Source organism: Monomorium pharaonis, chromosome 1, assembly GCF_013373865.1.
Source record: "Monomorium pharaonis isolate MP-MQ-018 chromosome 1, ASM1337386v2, whole genome shotgun sequence".
NCBI lineage: Eukaryota > Metazoa > Arthropoda > Insecta > Hymenoptera > Formicidae > Monomorium > Monomorium pharaonis.
Window position 1 is genome coordinate 7,357,875 of NC_050467.1, and position 14,495 is coordinate 7,372,369.

General features: G+C 30.0%; 1 protein-coding gene and 2 long non-coding RNA genes across 6 annotated transcripts; 2 read left to right on the plus strand and 1 right to left on the minus strand.

Moving 5' to 3' along the window:
- Nucleotides 1-2,922: 2,922 nt before the first annotated feature.
- LOC118644243 (nucleoside diphosphate kinase-like) lies at nucleotides 2,923-10,345 on the minus strand. The gene is made up of 3 exons (XM_036295353.1): nucleotides 10,050-10,345; nucleotides 3,947-4,048; nucleotides 2,923-3,326 (listed from the first exon to the last, which is right to left on the minus strand). Exons 1-3 carry the CDS (start codon nucleotides 10,338-10,340, stop codon nucleotides 3,096-3,098), a joined length of 624 nt encoding a protein of 207 aa, XP_036151246.1. The 5' UTR covers nucleotides 10,341-10,345; the 3' UTR covers nucleotides 2,923-3,095.
- Nucleotides 8,227-9,979, plus strand: LOC114255604. Its single transcript, XR_003626838.2, has 2 exons — nucleotides 8,227-9,654; nucleotides 9,777-9,979. It is a non-coding gene; the product is annotated as an uncharacterized LOC114255604 (long non-coding RNA).
- A 1,422-nt stretch (nucleotides 10,346-11,767) lies between the features above and the next one.
- On the plus strand, nucleotides 11,768-14,132 carry LOC118648870. 4 transcript variants are annotated; one of them, XR_004965466.1, is made up of 5 exons: nucleotides 11,768-11,782; nucleotides 11,964-12,268; nucleotides 12,452-12,681; nucleotides 13,167-13,328; nucleotides 13,724-14,132. It is a non-coding gene; the product is annotated as an uncharacterized LOC118648870 (long non-coding RNA). The 4 variants fall into 4 exon arrangements; XR_004965465.1 differs by lacking the exon at nucleotides 11,768-11,782 and adding an exon at nucleotides 11,876-11,893; XR_004965464.1 differs by lacking the exon at nucleotides 11,768-11,782 and having other exon boundaries at nucleotides 11,849-12,268.
- Nucleotides 14,133-14,495: the final 363 nt, after the last annotated feature.

Here is a 14,495-nt window from a genome sequence, read left to right on the forward strand (position 1 = left end):
GTCTGGGTACATGAAGAAAAAATCTTTATTCAACATATTATTAAAATATAGACTAAATATTTTATATAATATTTATGGTAAATAAAAAATAAAGATTTCTAGTAATATTTTTCGAACATTTATAAATATTTTATAAATATTTTTAAATTTATGATAAATCTTTACAATCTGTCAAATCTAACACTACAAAAATATTTATAAAATAATAAATATTTTATAAATATTTTTTAAATATTGTGTGTTGTCTGGGAATGAACAAAATTGCATTAATTATTTAAAAAGTAACGCGACGTCTATTCAAAATTATTGTCATTCACTTAGACATCTATTAGATGTCTATTAGACATCGAGAAATAACTTGCAGCTTAAAATAATTTTTATTAATAATTTATTGTTATTGTATAAAGACTACTATTGTAGGTTTTAAACAAAACAATAACACAAAAGTACATTACATCTAAATCAAATATTTCTAGACGTTATTTTAGACGTAGATGTCTCCGACGTCTAATAGATGTTTTTCCGATCTTTTATTTCTCCCTAGACCAAATGCGCATAGTAACAAACGGACACCACCAATCAGATTTCTGGGTTAATTAGGGTTAGGATGAATTTATAGAATTTGATTGGTGGTGTCCGTTTATTACTGTGTGCGACTGGGACTCACTCGATGTAAGGCCCTGCGCACAATAAAGGAAATATTAGGAATAGAAATTAAATATTAGATACCTATTAGGGAAAGAGAAAGAGAGCGATCTTTCCGCGTAACGTTTTTGATTGGTTACGCGTAAGGGCTCCCGCACAGACTTTTGTATAATGCATAACATAAATGCATAAGAAATTCGATTGGTTGAATTTTTTATGCATTTGGCTTATGGACAAATCAATTTCCTTATGTACATACATACGTTATGCAAAAGTATGTGCGGGGGCTCTAACGCGAAAAAGTTTATAATAATCTTATATTTTTTAAATTCAACCGTCTTTTATCTTAAATAAGTAAAAAATAAAGGAAGACTACTGTTACCCAAGGTCTGTAGATGAACGACGGGAAGGGAAGGAAGGTCATCGCATAAGGGCCATTTTGGAATCGTAAAGTGTATGTGTGGTGTTTGTTGTACGAGAAGAGTGAGTGAGTAGTGGTAAGGGGAAGGTGGAATTGATACATCGTATTGGCTCCGGCCATTTTGAGACCAAATGACTAAATATGAGTGGGAAGACCTTCCTTCCCCTCCCGTTCATCTACAGATCTTGCTGTTACCTTCCCAACTCGAATCAATAGACGAGTTCAAGTCAGCAAAGCGGCTAGGCTAGAGAGCCTCTGAAGGAGAGAGTGGCAAACTGATCACGTAAACGCCCCCATCGAATCAGAAAAGACGCGGTCTCTCTGTCTATTTAGTGAGCCTCAGAGAGAGAGAGAGCGATAACCTGATCATGTGACCGCGTACTTAACGCTCTCATCGAATCAGAAGAGACGCGGTTTGCCACTCTCTCCCTCAGAGGCTCTCTAGGCTAGGCAGTTGCCAAGCAGTTGAATATGATTGATTGGATCCGAAGTTGAAAAACAATCATGTTTAATTGCTCGGCAAGCAGACCTAGCCGTTTTGCTGACTTGAACTCGTCCATTGATTCGAGTTGGGAAAGTGAAAATATTCTTCCTTTATTTTTGGCTTATTTAAGATAAAAGACAGTTAAATTTAAAAAATACAAGATTATTATTTATATTATTAATTTATTATAGCCAGCTTGAGCTAAACTCGCTTAATAAATCAAAGTAATTTTAATCTCTAAATTTTCTAATGAGAAATAGATTCTCGAAACATCGTTTCGATATCAAAACGAAAGTCGACACCCACATAGCACATGATATCATTAGAATATCCTGTACTCATACTGTGAACATGTACCGTATATAATGTACTGAGAATATTCTTATATTTTCTATATCATTATTCGTATATTATTAGAACGGACCTGTTATATCTAAATTAGTATATTATTTCTCGTACATTCTTAGAATTTACTTTTACAATCTAAATATCTTTTAATGTTTAAAGTTTATTTTTAGCGTCAAAAAATGTAACGTTACCAAAAATAACAAAATAATTTCTTTATTTCGGTTACCATATTGTAAATATATATATACCGTACATAATATACTGAGAATATTGTTGTAAGATCTTCTATTATATATATAACGTCGAGCTTATTTTATAGGAGTGAGTAAAATCAGAGATAGAGATAGTGAAAATCATGTACTTTCATCGTTGTACACAAGCGTGGCACATGATTAGTAGGCACGCGCGGTAGTGGGAGCGACTTTTGCGCGTGCCCAAAACTGTCAAGGTGCCCAAAACATCAAGTCGCACCGTAATGTTTTCGCCCTCTTCCAAGCCCAACTAGCAATATATGAGTATTACATATATAAGGTTTTTTGATAAGATTTGACTATTTTTTATATTTTTTCGCAACTTGTAAAGTTCTGTAATTAATTTTTAATTTTTCCTATACCTTTCTTCTTTTGATATTTTTTGTATAATGCAAAAGCTAATTTTAATTTTTTTCCACATTTTTCTTCAAGAATCGGAACAATTTTTTCACACATGTTCCATTTTTCCAAGTTTTAGCACATTATTTAATTTATTATTTACTTTTAATAAACTCAAAAACTTAGTTATATAATTTAATCTTCTTTTACAAATATCAACGCTTTTAATTTAAAAAATTTTAAATTTAGTTTACAATTAAAACCAATTATTTTGCTAATAGATTCTCATTTTCAATTAGCTTCAAATTTTGATGAGAATTGTCTGTTCACACATACATGCTACATTTTATTACAATATCTTCTATTCACATATCAATAAAAATTATTTCAATAACTAATAATTTTTTATCCTACAAACCAGTTTTATATTTCAGTTTTAAATAAAGTTTAGCAACTGTTTATTTATTTCTTACAAATGTCAGGACATGTTTTTTTATAGTTATTTTCGCTTAAACGATTCGGTCCATTTGTGTACTGGCAGTCAGTTTGGGAAGACTCCAAGGAAATACTGGAGAAACTTCTTAAAAAATTAGTTTTCGTTAAGTTTTTATTCGTAGATCCATTTTTCAGATGCATACGTCCAGTCGATCACTTCCTTTTCGCCAAACCATAGATCAATTTCCTTTTTGGCTGACTCGACTGAATCAGAGCCATGGATAATATTGCGTCCAACTTGTATGCAAAAATCGCCACGAATTGTGCCAGGCGCAGAATCTTTGGGATTTGTCTCGCCCAGCATCACGCGACCAGTTTTTACGACATTTAAGCCTTCCCAGACCTAAAACAGCGATTACATGTAAATACATGTAAATATAACGAAAATTTTTTCAAAAGACATCATTGATGTTAAAGCTTAAATTTGTTAACATATTAACAATATATAAAGAATATTCAACAGATAGAAAAAATTTAAAGAGTAATAAGTGATAAAATAAGATAAAAATCAAAAATCAAAAATTGCAATTGAGATTTTATTTTTTAATTATCCAATTTTCTACAAAAAATAAACCAGCCCACAAGTTAAATTGTTAGAAAACAAAAATGTCATCTTAAACCATTTATTGTTTAAGATGACATAAATATCACAATCTTTCTCCAAATATATAAACTCATATAAAAACAAAGTTGTAAGATTTCATTAATATTTTAAGATTTCAATTAAAAGAAAAAAACAAAATGTCTACACATTGTTATGTAGACTTGTTTAATTCTTGCAAAAAATTAAACTTACTATTTATTTCACGTTTTTTGGTCAATTTTTATAAAACAAAATTGTATGATGCAACACTACTTATAGAGGACGATTTGATGCCATAATACAAGTTTTTAAAAAATAGATTTGTTTGATTTTGGAAAACTTTAATTATTTTATTATTATATATTATATAATAAATTTACCATCGGCACCACTGGTCCTGAACTCATGTATTTGACTAAACCTGGGAAAAAGGGTCTCGATGCCAGATCAGCATAGTGTTTCTTCAAGAGATCTTCAGAAGGCTAAAATAAAAATATATTTATAATGTGTAAATTAGAGATGTACAAATATAAATATGTATAAAAAATATGTATGTCTTTTAGATAAGTGTACTAAAGTTCAATTGTATTTCTAAAATTATGTAAAAAAATCTGTATATCTTTTAGATAAGTGTAGTAGTGTACTAAAGTTCAATTGTATTTCTAAAATAATTAAAAATTATATTTCCTAAATAAATATGTCGCCTGCATTTAAATTTTCTCATCTTACTCTTCTTTTTAAAAAATGTTATTTCAAAGCATTAACAAATATATTTTTTAAAATATTTTAAAATATAAAAAATTTTATGTTCTATTATGTTAAATACACATGCAAAACACAACTCTCTTATTGATAAAAGTTATTAAATTTTTCGTTTACTTTTGGTTCTTATGTAAAATCGCGTTTTGTAATATTTATTTGCAAACTTGATAAGAAAGTAACATTATAAATTTAATCAATTTTTTAACGTATACTAATAAAACTCTAATAAATATTCGTACAAGTTTATTTGAGTCTATTTAGGGTCACTGCCAAGCTCTTCCATAACGCGTTACGTTAGGTACACGAAATTCAAAGAAATTCTTAACACAAAACCTAAAGAATTTACATTAAGGATTTCTTTGTTCATTGATTTAAGTTCAATTTTAAGTACAAGCTTAGGTTTATATAGTGTACTTAACATAGCGTAATGTAAAAGAGTTTGTGTAGTGGTCCTTACGCATTTAAAAGTTATTTATCTAAAATTATAGCAAAGTCTGGTCGTTTATTATATATTGCATAAGCCATTATAAACTAAATTATTCGTTTTGTTTGCAGATGGTTTCAGAGTCAAAATTTTTTGAAATCAAAATTTTTTTGTCATTGATTAATCATTGATAAACCTCAATTTTGAGGTTTATCTTTAAAATACTATTATAAGTTCTTAAAAACATGATTGGGGAAATTAATGAACAACTTCTTTATATCTTGACTAGTTTGGCAGATTTATTTCGATAAATTGGTTACAAGACGTTTCAGTCAGACACTTTCTGACCCTTATCAAGTGTGTTTTGACATTGTTGATGATAACGAAGTAATCAAATTATACACTTGATAAAGACCAGAAGGCGTCTGACCAAAACGTTGTGTAACCAATTTATCAAAATAAATCCAGACTAGTTAACATATAAAGAAGTTAATTTTTTCAATTGCTGACAACAAAAATAATATTGAGATTTGGATGATTATTGCGTGGAATTTTTTATTACAAAAAATAAATTTTACTGTGTCCATTTGTCGGCAATGCTCATCACATAATGACAAATCTCCTTTATCACAATTTTATATGTAAAAATACTTAAATAATTGTAATTTATATAATTTAATGATTTCAATTTGTCAGCTGTCAAACGCTTTTATTAAGCACAATTCAATTCAACATATTTATATAAGTTATTGGTTATCCAAACAAGAAGCGAGTTTTGAATATATTACAAAATATGTAATTGTTTGAATAAAGGAACACTTTATTTAAAATAAAACAATAATTTTGTTAATGTAAATTATTTATATATTTACAAAATAATTTATTTTGATCTTTATTTTTAAAGATCAAAAATAAAATTTTTATTAACTACATTTTATATTGTTATATTTAAAAAATCAAATTTTTTTAATTGTTTTATATATTTAAAATTTTTCCTCGATTGCAACTGTAATTTTTTTAAAAGCTGACAAACACGTTTCTTTTGCTCAAGAGAAACATATTTAAAGAATTGTTTAACAATTTTTTTTAGTATATATACATTCAATGTACATAAAAAATAACATTAAAAAGGTTCATTCCTATAACACTTTTCGTTCACGTCTAACCGCAAAAGCGAAAAACTAAGTAAAAATGCCTAACTTCCGTCAACGATATCTCGGTGACTATTAATGGAAAATACTTTAACGTGTGCTCATTTTGTTCGTTATAATGTATACTTTAAATTTTTGTAAGCCTATAGTCGATCCTATTAAGGCAAATATTAGTTATAAACAAAAATGTAAAAATTGGAATTTTTTGCAAATTTTTATTATTTCTTGCCACCGTTTTTTGCTTATTTTTTTATTTTAAAAAATTGTAAAAATTTTTTAAAAATACATATCTAATAGGAAATTTAATTTCCTACAAAAATGTTCTATAGCCATTTTTCGTACAACGTACGAAGTATCGTTTACAACGATAATTTATATAGATAACCATCTATACAAATTTGACAGCTGTCAAAATTCAGTGACAGCTACTCTCACAACACAAAGCGCAACAAGAGAACTAATCAATATCGCGGAAGAGACAATTACTTCGAGATTTGCAATTATAGATATAACATGCATTTTGTAGAAAAGGGATGTTATATGCAGCTTTTATTTGTTTCAACATTCTGTTGTTTATGTGAAGTTAAAAATGGATACCAAAAAGTTAAAAATCATGCTTTCTGGTTTTATAAATTTAAACTTGGAGCAAAACACATTTGTAACATGTGTGGTATTATTAATAAAAAAACAGCATAAAAATTGTTTAAACAATTTAAAAAAGATAATGAATTGCTAAAGGTTGAGCTGCACTCAAGATATCTATGTCATTGAAGATGATAAGCTGCATAAATATATGCGGTATCAAATCTACACAAAAGGTATGCAGACGTTGCTCAATTATTTCAATGTGAGCGGTTTGCAACTAGAAAGAGATTGCACTTACTGGATTTCTATAATCCGTATGAATTTTTTCTACTACATAATTGTATTTAACTCTGTCAATAATAGGAAATGTATTTCTACCTGTATTACCTAAAGTATGTGCGCCCCACACAAAATTTACATACATACATTAAACGAAACAAAAATTCTAATGAGTTATTGAAAAATGGAATTAATTTCAGAGAAAAGGGAGAAAAAAGTTAAACATTAAAATAATATTTATACTAAAATAATTCAATAATGCGTTTTTGTATAAAATTGAACAGCTGTGGTCCATATTTTATATGAGATATGTGCTATAGAAAGTTTAGAATGCAACTAACTTCAAGCTTTTTCTTGAAGCATTATTCAATCTTATGTATTAAATTAAAAAAATTGCAAATTAAGAATTAGAATAATTTAAAAAATTAAATGTTTTTTATATTTTTAATCTCAATCGATTTTATTCTTATTGGTTGTACCCATGGAGGAAAGAATAACAGAAGAAAGTGTAAGGTCTTTTTAAATGATGTGGGTAGCCAGAAAATATTGTTAGTTATCGGCAGCCTTTTCTTTTGTATGTATACACGCGGACATCTCTCTTACTTCTTTAATAGTCACACAAATAAAAAAAAATGGCCTGTGGCGTGTCACTGTGAAGTTGGCACTGCAACTTTTCACACCGAAAGTTTTCATGACAGTTTTACTTGCATGCCAAATAGTTCTAGAGTTCCTGATAAGTTTTAGAAATAGTTCCGTTGATTTAGTTTAAAAAATGAAATTTGAAGTTATGGGGTGCTAATATCCTCTGGCACCTCACTAGTAAACTAAAGTCATATCAACAGTACTACTTGCACTCGCATTAGTTCTACAGTTCCTGATAGATTTAGCAATAATTCCATACATTAAATATATTTAAACAATTTTTTAATTTGACCACTAGCACCGCACTACAAGAGTAAACTATCACTTTATGGCAAGTTCCACAGTCGATTTTATGTCATTTTCTGATAATTCTCCAATAGTTCCAACGCATTTTGTCAGTTTCGTCGACAGTTTCGGCCTTTAGGCATTTTTAAACAATTTTTTAATTTGACTGCTGGCACCGCACCACAAGAGTAAACTACCACTTTATGGAAAATTCCAGCTGACTGTATGGCATCTTCTGATAGTTCTGCAATAGTTCCAATGTTTTTTGTAGGTTTCGTCGACACTTCCAGTCTTTAGGCATTTTTTAACAATTTTTAATTTGACCAATGACACCACACCAGAAAAGTAAACTACCACTTTATGGCGAGTTCCAACCAATTTTATAGCATTTTCTGACAGATCTGTATAATAATTCCAAAGCTTTTGCAAACTATTGCAGAACTGTCAAAAATTCCATAATGTCAAACTCGCCATAAAGTGATAGTTTACTCTTGTGGTGCGATACCAGAGATCAAATCAAAAAATTGTTTAAATATATTTAATGTACAGAACTATTGCTAAAATCTACCAGGAACTGTAGAACTATTGCGGGTGCGAGTAGAATTATTGATACAACTTTTGTTTTTTACTAGTGAGGTGCCAGAAAAAATTAGCACTTCATAACTTCAAATTTTATTTTTTTAAACTAAATCAACGAAATTATTTCTGAAACTTATCAGGAGCTCTAGAACTATTTGGGGTGCAAGTAAAACTGTCATGAAAACTTGCGATACAGAAAGTTGCGATGTCAACTTCACAGTGACCTGTGACATCCCCCCCTCCTCCTTACATTTAGCCATGTTGCGTGGTATATCCTCTCTCCTGTTATTCTTTCCTCCCTATTGTACCTAATTTTTAATTTGCAATCCAGGTTATATATTTAAAATATAATAAAAAATTAATTATATCTATCTAAATCACAAATATATGCTCATGAAATCACGAAACTTCAGTCATAAAGTAGCAACTAAGAAGAAGAATCTACGTCAATACAATTCCTTCAAAATACTATAAATCTTTAAATTTTCTTATCCTAAAAATACCTTCTTAAATTTTTTCTCCCCCTTTCTCTGTGACAAAAATAAAATACAAATTAGAAGAGGATCTACAAATTTGGTTGAAAATGATTGAGAACTAAAATATCAAAATTTCTAATCAAAAGTTCTAATAATGCAAGCTACAATTTTTACAAAATTGGCATAAAATTGTTTCAATATGTAAAATTCATACAAAAGCCTTTCATGTGTAAGCTAAAAATTAGAAGGTCAATCAATCAAATAAACCTTGACCTTATCTATTTTATTTTGACTAATTAAATTTAATTTTTTAAATTTAGTTTTTAATTTACAATCTCTCAGTAGTAATCTGATACATGCTTTATTTTATATTTTGTTTCTGAAATACTTATTCTAAAAATTGCCAGTATATATATATGTAGTTGTAAATCATACTTTCTCACTTTAAGTTAACTATGTTCCATATCTCATGTAGAACACGCGTTACATAAGGTATTTTTTAATTTATTGATTAATTAATCTCATTATTGGCAATTTTGCTGGTAATTGTTCAGTTTAGGAGGCTTGTTCTTAAAAATCGATAAAATTATCCTCATTCCACGGGTTTTTGCACGAAATGAAAGAATCTGGCAGAAAAAAGCGTCGCTCTGCCTCAATAAGGGAAATATTAATCGTTAAAGTTGACTACTCATCAGGTTAGGATACCTATCGTTGCGTCGAAAGTTGCAAACCCATATGGTGCAGAGAATGCTTTGCACGCATACACACACACACACGGGGGTGCAAGGGGGGGCCTTCGGCCCCTCCTCCCGCACCCACTTCATCCAAGTCGCTAACCCATGTGGACTTTACTTAGCTTGCATTGTACATGGGTTACCCCATGATATGACAGGTATTCTAACCTGGTGAGTAGTCAACTTTAACGATTAATATTTCGCTAAACGAGGCAGAGCGACGCTTTTTTCTGCCAGATTCTTTTATTTCGTGCAAAAACCCGTCGAATGAGCATAATTTTATCGATTTTTAGGAACAGGCCCCCTAAACTGAACAATTACCAATCAAACATACATTATACAAAGTACGAAATGTAGCTAACTTAAAAAAAAGAAGCATTATTGACTATGTGTGTACAGTAGAACGTTCGTGAAATAAGAAAAACAATTACTTTAATTATTAACCGAAATTAATAAATTTCGAGATATGATCTCGCCAAGCCACGTGGCCCATTCACAAATTCTTTATCAATCTTTTAGAGTTAAGATGCGATTGTAATATAAAATTACACGCAAACATCGCTTACCCACAACATCTTCGTAGCTACGAGTTTAAAACCCTTTTCTTCGAATCGTTGAATAATTTTGCCGACTAGACCACGTTGTACGCCGTCTGGTTTAACCATAATAAAGGTGCGCTCCTTATTCTCCGCCATAACTATTTTGTAGATCTGTAGTAAAATCGAGATGAAGCACAAGACCATGCGATGCCGATGAGCCGCGAAAAAATGAGAATGAGAACGTGAGTGTCGTGAGTCCGTGAGTGTGACCGTGGCAATCTTCTCAAATCTTCTTGATCGTGGAGGGGAAATGTGCATAACGCCGTAATCCTAAGGTCCAGGGTTGCCAGATTCTAAACTAGAGCACTAGAAAAGTAGGTATTCTCACATCCGCCATTTTTCTTCAAACTAGCAAGTAACTAGCATAATGTTTTATATACACTCACTCGAAAAAAAAGCGGTACACCTAAAATTTGTCAAAAAATCACTAAACTTCCAATAACGATAACTACGCGAGTAATAAAGATAGAAAGGTTTCTAAAAAAGAAATTAAAGCTTCAAATGTCTACTTTAAGAATTTATTTAATAAAATTTTGCGTAATAATTTTTTTCAAAATGGCGTATGACAAAGTGAGAGCATGCGAAATTGAAAAATATTGGTCCGAGTTTGCGACGATCCATGGCGTGAGGCAAGTATCGCAACTTAATGGGATAAAAAGCATGCGATAGTACAGAGTTTTCCCTTCAAAATGCTTTTTTACTCGTCTCGATACGATGATTTTTCGCTGAGATATGCGCATTTAAAGTAAAAAACTGCCTTTTTATTTAAATGCGCATATCTCAGCGAAAAATCATCGTATCGAGACGAGTAAAAAAGCATTTTGAAGAGAAAACTCTGTACTATCGCATGCTTTTTATCCCATTAAGTTGTGATACTTGCCTCATGCCATGGATCGTCGCAAAATTGGACCAATATTTTTCAATTTTGAGTGTTTTTGCTTTGTCATACGCCATTTTGAAAAAACGTATCACACATAACTGTGATATAAAATTTTTTTAAGTGGCAATCCGAATCTTGAAAATGCTTCTTGGAAAACTTTGCTAGCTGTATTAGGTGCTGAGATATTCAATTTTGAATTTTTAACAATGCCCAATTTTAACTATTGCAAGAATAAAAATTCCGGGTTTCGCTAACAACTATGGTTAATTTTTATTTTAAAACTCGAAACCATCCTCGGATTGTAAGCGTTCGACGTACATGTGCATGTGTGTTGCGTACCTAACTTCCCACGAATTTTTACTACTCCAGACTCACATTAACACAAGCAAATCTGAGTAGTTACGCGAACGAAGCTTCCCCATTAGGGAATTTTGATATTCGATTTTACCACGTAGAAAAAGTCATTGGGCTGTATCAGTTTCAGGAATTGCGATATCTAATAAAAATAGACGACTTTCATCTGACTATTTCTTATTAAAAGGTTTTACGATCGGAATTTGCACATCATGGGGCTCTGAAAAGTGCCGTTTTGTGTGTGTGTGTGTGTGTGTGTGGGGGGGGGGTGTTTAACTCAAGGATGACCCCATGGCTCGTCAGTTCCACAGTATTTTGCGAATCCAAACCTTTCTTGGGTGTGTGCGCGCGCGTGTATGTGTGCGTGCATGTAAGCGCGAGAGTGTGTAAGCGTGAGTCTATGCGTGAGAGAGAGAGAGAGAGAGAGAGAGAGAGAGAGACGAGCCAAGGGGTCCTTATCCTTGAGGTAAACACCTCCCCGCCACACACGCACACACACACACACACAAAACGGCACTTTTCAAAGCCCCGTGATGTGCAAATTCCGATCGCGCAACTTTCCTGTGGTGCACATTGGGTAATGCTAATGCCGACGGTAAAACCTTTTAATAAGAAATAGTCAGATGAAAGTCGTCTATTTTTATTAGATATCGCAATTCCTGAAACTGATACAGCCCAATGACTTTTTCTACGTGGTAAAATCGAATATCAAAATTCCCTAATGGGGAAGCTTTGTTCGCGTAACTACTCAGATTTGCTTGTGTTAATGTGAGTCTGGAGTAGTAAAAATTCGTGGGAAGTCAGGTACGCAACACACATGCACACGTCGAACGCTTACAATCCGAGGATGGTTTCGAGTTTTAAAATAAAAATTAACCATAGTTGTTAGCGAAACTCGGAATTTTTATTCTTGCAATACCCAATAAACATTCGGATGACTTTTGGAGGACTTGTAAGTTATCTTTTTTAAGAGCTCTTTAAGATGTCCATAAAGTTGTCAATTTGACATCTTTTTGACGTCTTGCATGCAAAACTTAACTTTTTGATCACTTTTGAAAGATGACTTTTTTGACGTATTAAAAAGTGATCTTTAAAGACATCTTTTGTAAGTTGTCTTCAAGTTGTCCAATTACAGAACTTTAAGACATCAATTAGAGAACTTTGCTCACTCGAGTTTTCCGAACGCAGCTCGAGAGAGGGTACTGCACAACATAACCTAGAAAAAATAAAATATAAAACTGCAGTCATCGAGTATTAAGTATCGACAGTCATCGTGTATATACGTGAGATATTAATTTAATAATATAATTATGTTGAAAAGGAAAAATGTCGAAGACTGCATGAAAAAACATATCAAAAAGATTAGTAAGTATAATTGTTTAATATTTGCTCTAATGTATGATACGTATCGTGTATATTATATTTTTAATGTAATTTTAATAAATATTTTGTGCATGAATTTTTATTAATATTTTGATACGTACATAATTATCTTTTTAATAAATTATTTATTAACACGTGCATTATTATATGAGGTAAATATAATTACGTATTTATTTACGTATTCTAACCTGTACACTATACAATTTTGTGTTTATATATATATACATAATTAAATTACATATTAGTTCATAATTACACATTTTTATATTTCAATTTTTTAATTAATTTATTAAACATTTTTTGTAACTTTTACTATAATTGTAATTTACAGTTGAGTATACGTGTATGTAAAAAATTAATAAATCCTCTTCACAACAGATAAAATCACAATTTGTAATGAGTTATTTATTTAAAATATTTAAACGTATTAAATTTTATTTAGAAATTTTAATTATGTTACGTTTTAGGAAGCAAAAATGATTACCGTTGGAGGCGATAATTTCGACAAAGCTATAAAAAAATGATGTCAGTGATTATGACCGATGAGTTAGCAAGTCGATGTACTTAGATTATTAAAAAACCTAACAAAACCAAGATTTCAAATTATAATTTTCCAAACATAATAAGTGGTAAGTTACCTTTAATTTTTAAAAAATTTCTTAACCCTAGAATGGCTTACCGGAGTATTTTTGTTATGCAACGCGAATTTGAAAAAAAGTAATTTTTACGATTTTTTCTAATTTTATTTTGTTTAAATTATTTTTTCACATGTTTAATAATAATTAATATTATTGCCGATTACACTATCGTCTTTGCTATAAAAAGACAAAGAAATTCATGTAGCATAATAATGATTTTAGTTTATCTCTTCAATGCATACTACGTTTGGGAATCAACGGGGTACATTTTTAACCCAGTAAAACGTTAATGGTTGAAAAATATAGATATACCATTCTAAGGTTAATTTTGTACACGTGCGTGTACAATTAATAAATTTACATTAATTTATATTATTTCTTTTTAGCTTATATCACGCAAAAGTTTTCTACTATGGATGAAATAGTGAGAAAACGAATACAACTTTGGCTGCAAAAGTATAGTGATCGTATAAGTTATTTTGTTTAATACGCTTATAATTTTCTAAATGTGATGTTTTTGTAATGTGTAGACATAGTAAATATTGAGTATTATACATACAAAAGCGTAACCGCTCACTGAGCTGCTATAAGTAGCAATTGAAGGTGATTTATTGGATTATATCTTCAAAGGTATACCTTTATTACTTATTTATAAATAATTACTTATTTATCAATAAGAACCAGCCACCTACAATTATTATAATACTATAGCCACTTAGTGAGCGATTATGAATCTGGATGTACTCAATATCAATGAACTAATCATATTTAACGTTATATATGATTTTATATTACTTTATTTTTAATATTTTTGAATTTTTGATATTTTGTTTTATATATACAAAAATAATATTTTACTTTAATTAATATATCTATATATATATATATAAACTTGTAAGAGATATAAACTATGTTTATATAAACTTGTAATGTGAAACTTGGTTTGTAATAATAAAAAATAATCAATTTTGTTAAATAAAAATTTACCATCCTATTAAATTTATTACCATGCATATATATTTATAATTAAATATAAATATATATGATTATAATCGTAATAGATTACATACGCAGTAATAATAAATTAGAATAAATACATTTTTTCTTTAAAAGAAATGTATTTAAATAATATTTTAATTCTTTTAAAGAAAAATTGTA

Excerpts from the sequence above, each read along its gene's own strand:
- LOC118644243 (XM_036295353.1), bottom strand. The coding sequence starts at position 10,340 with ATGCACATTTCCCCTCCACGATCAAGAAGATTTGAGAAGATTGCCACG. Across the intron at positions 4,049-10,049 it reads TAGCTACGAAGATGTTGTGG|CCTTCTGAAGATCTCTTGAA; the intron begins GTAAGCGATGTT and ends TTTTTATTTTAG. Across the intron at positions 3,327-3,946 it reads CAGGACCAGTGGTGCCGATG|GTCTGGGAAGGCTTAAATGT; the intron begins GTAAATTTATTA and ends TCGCTGTTTTAG.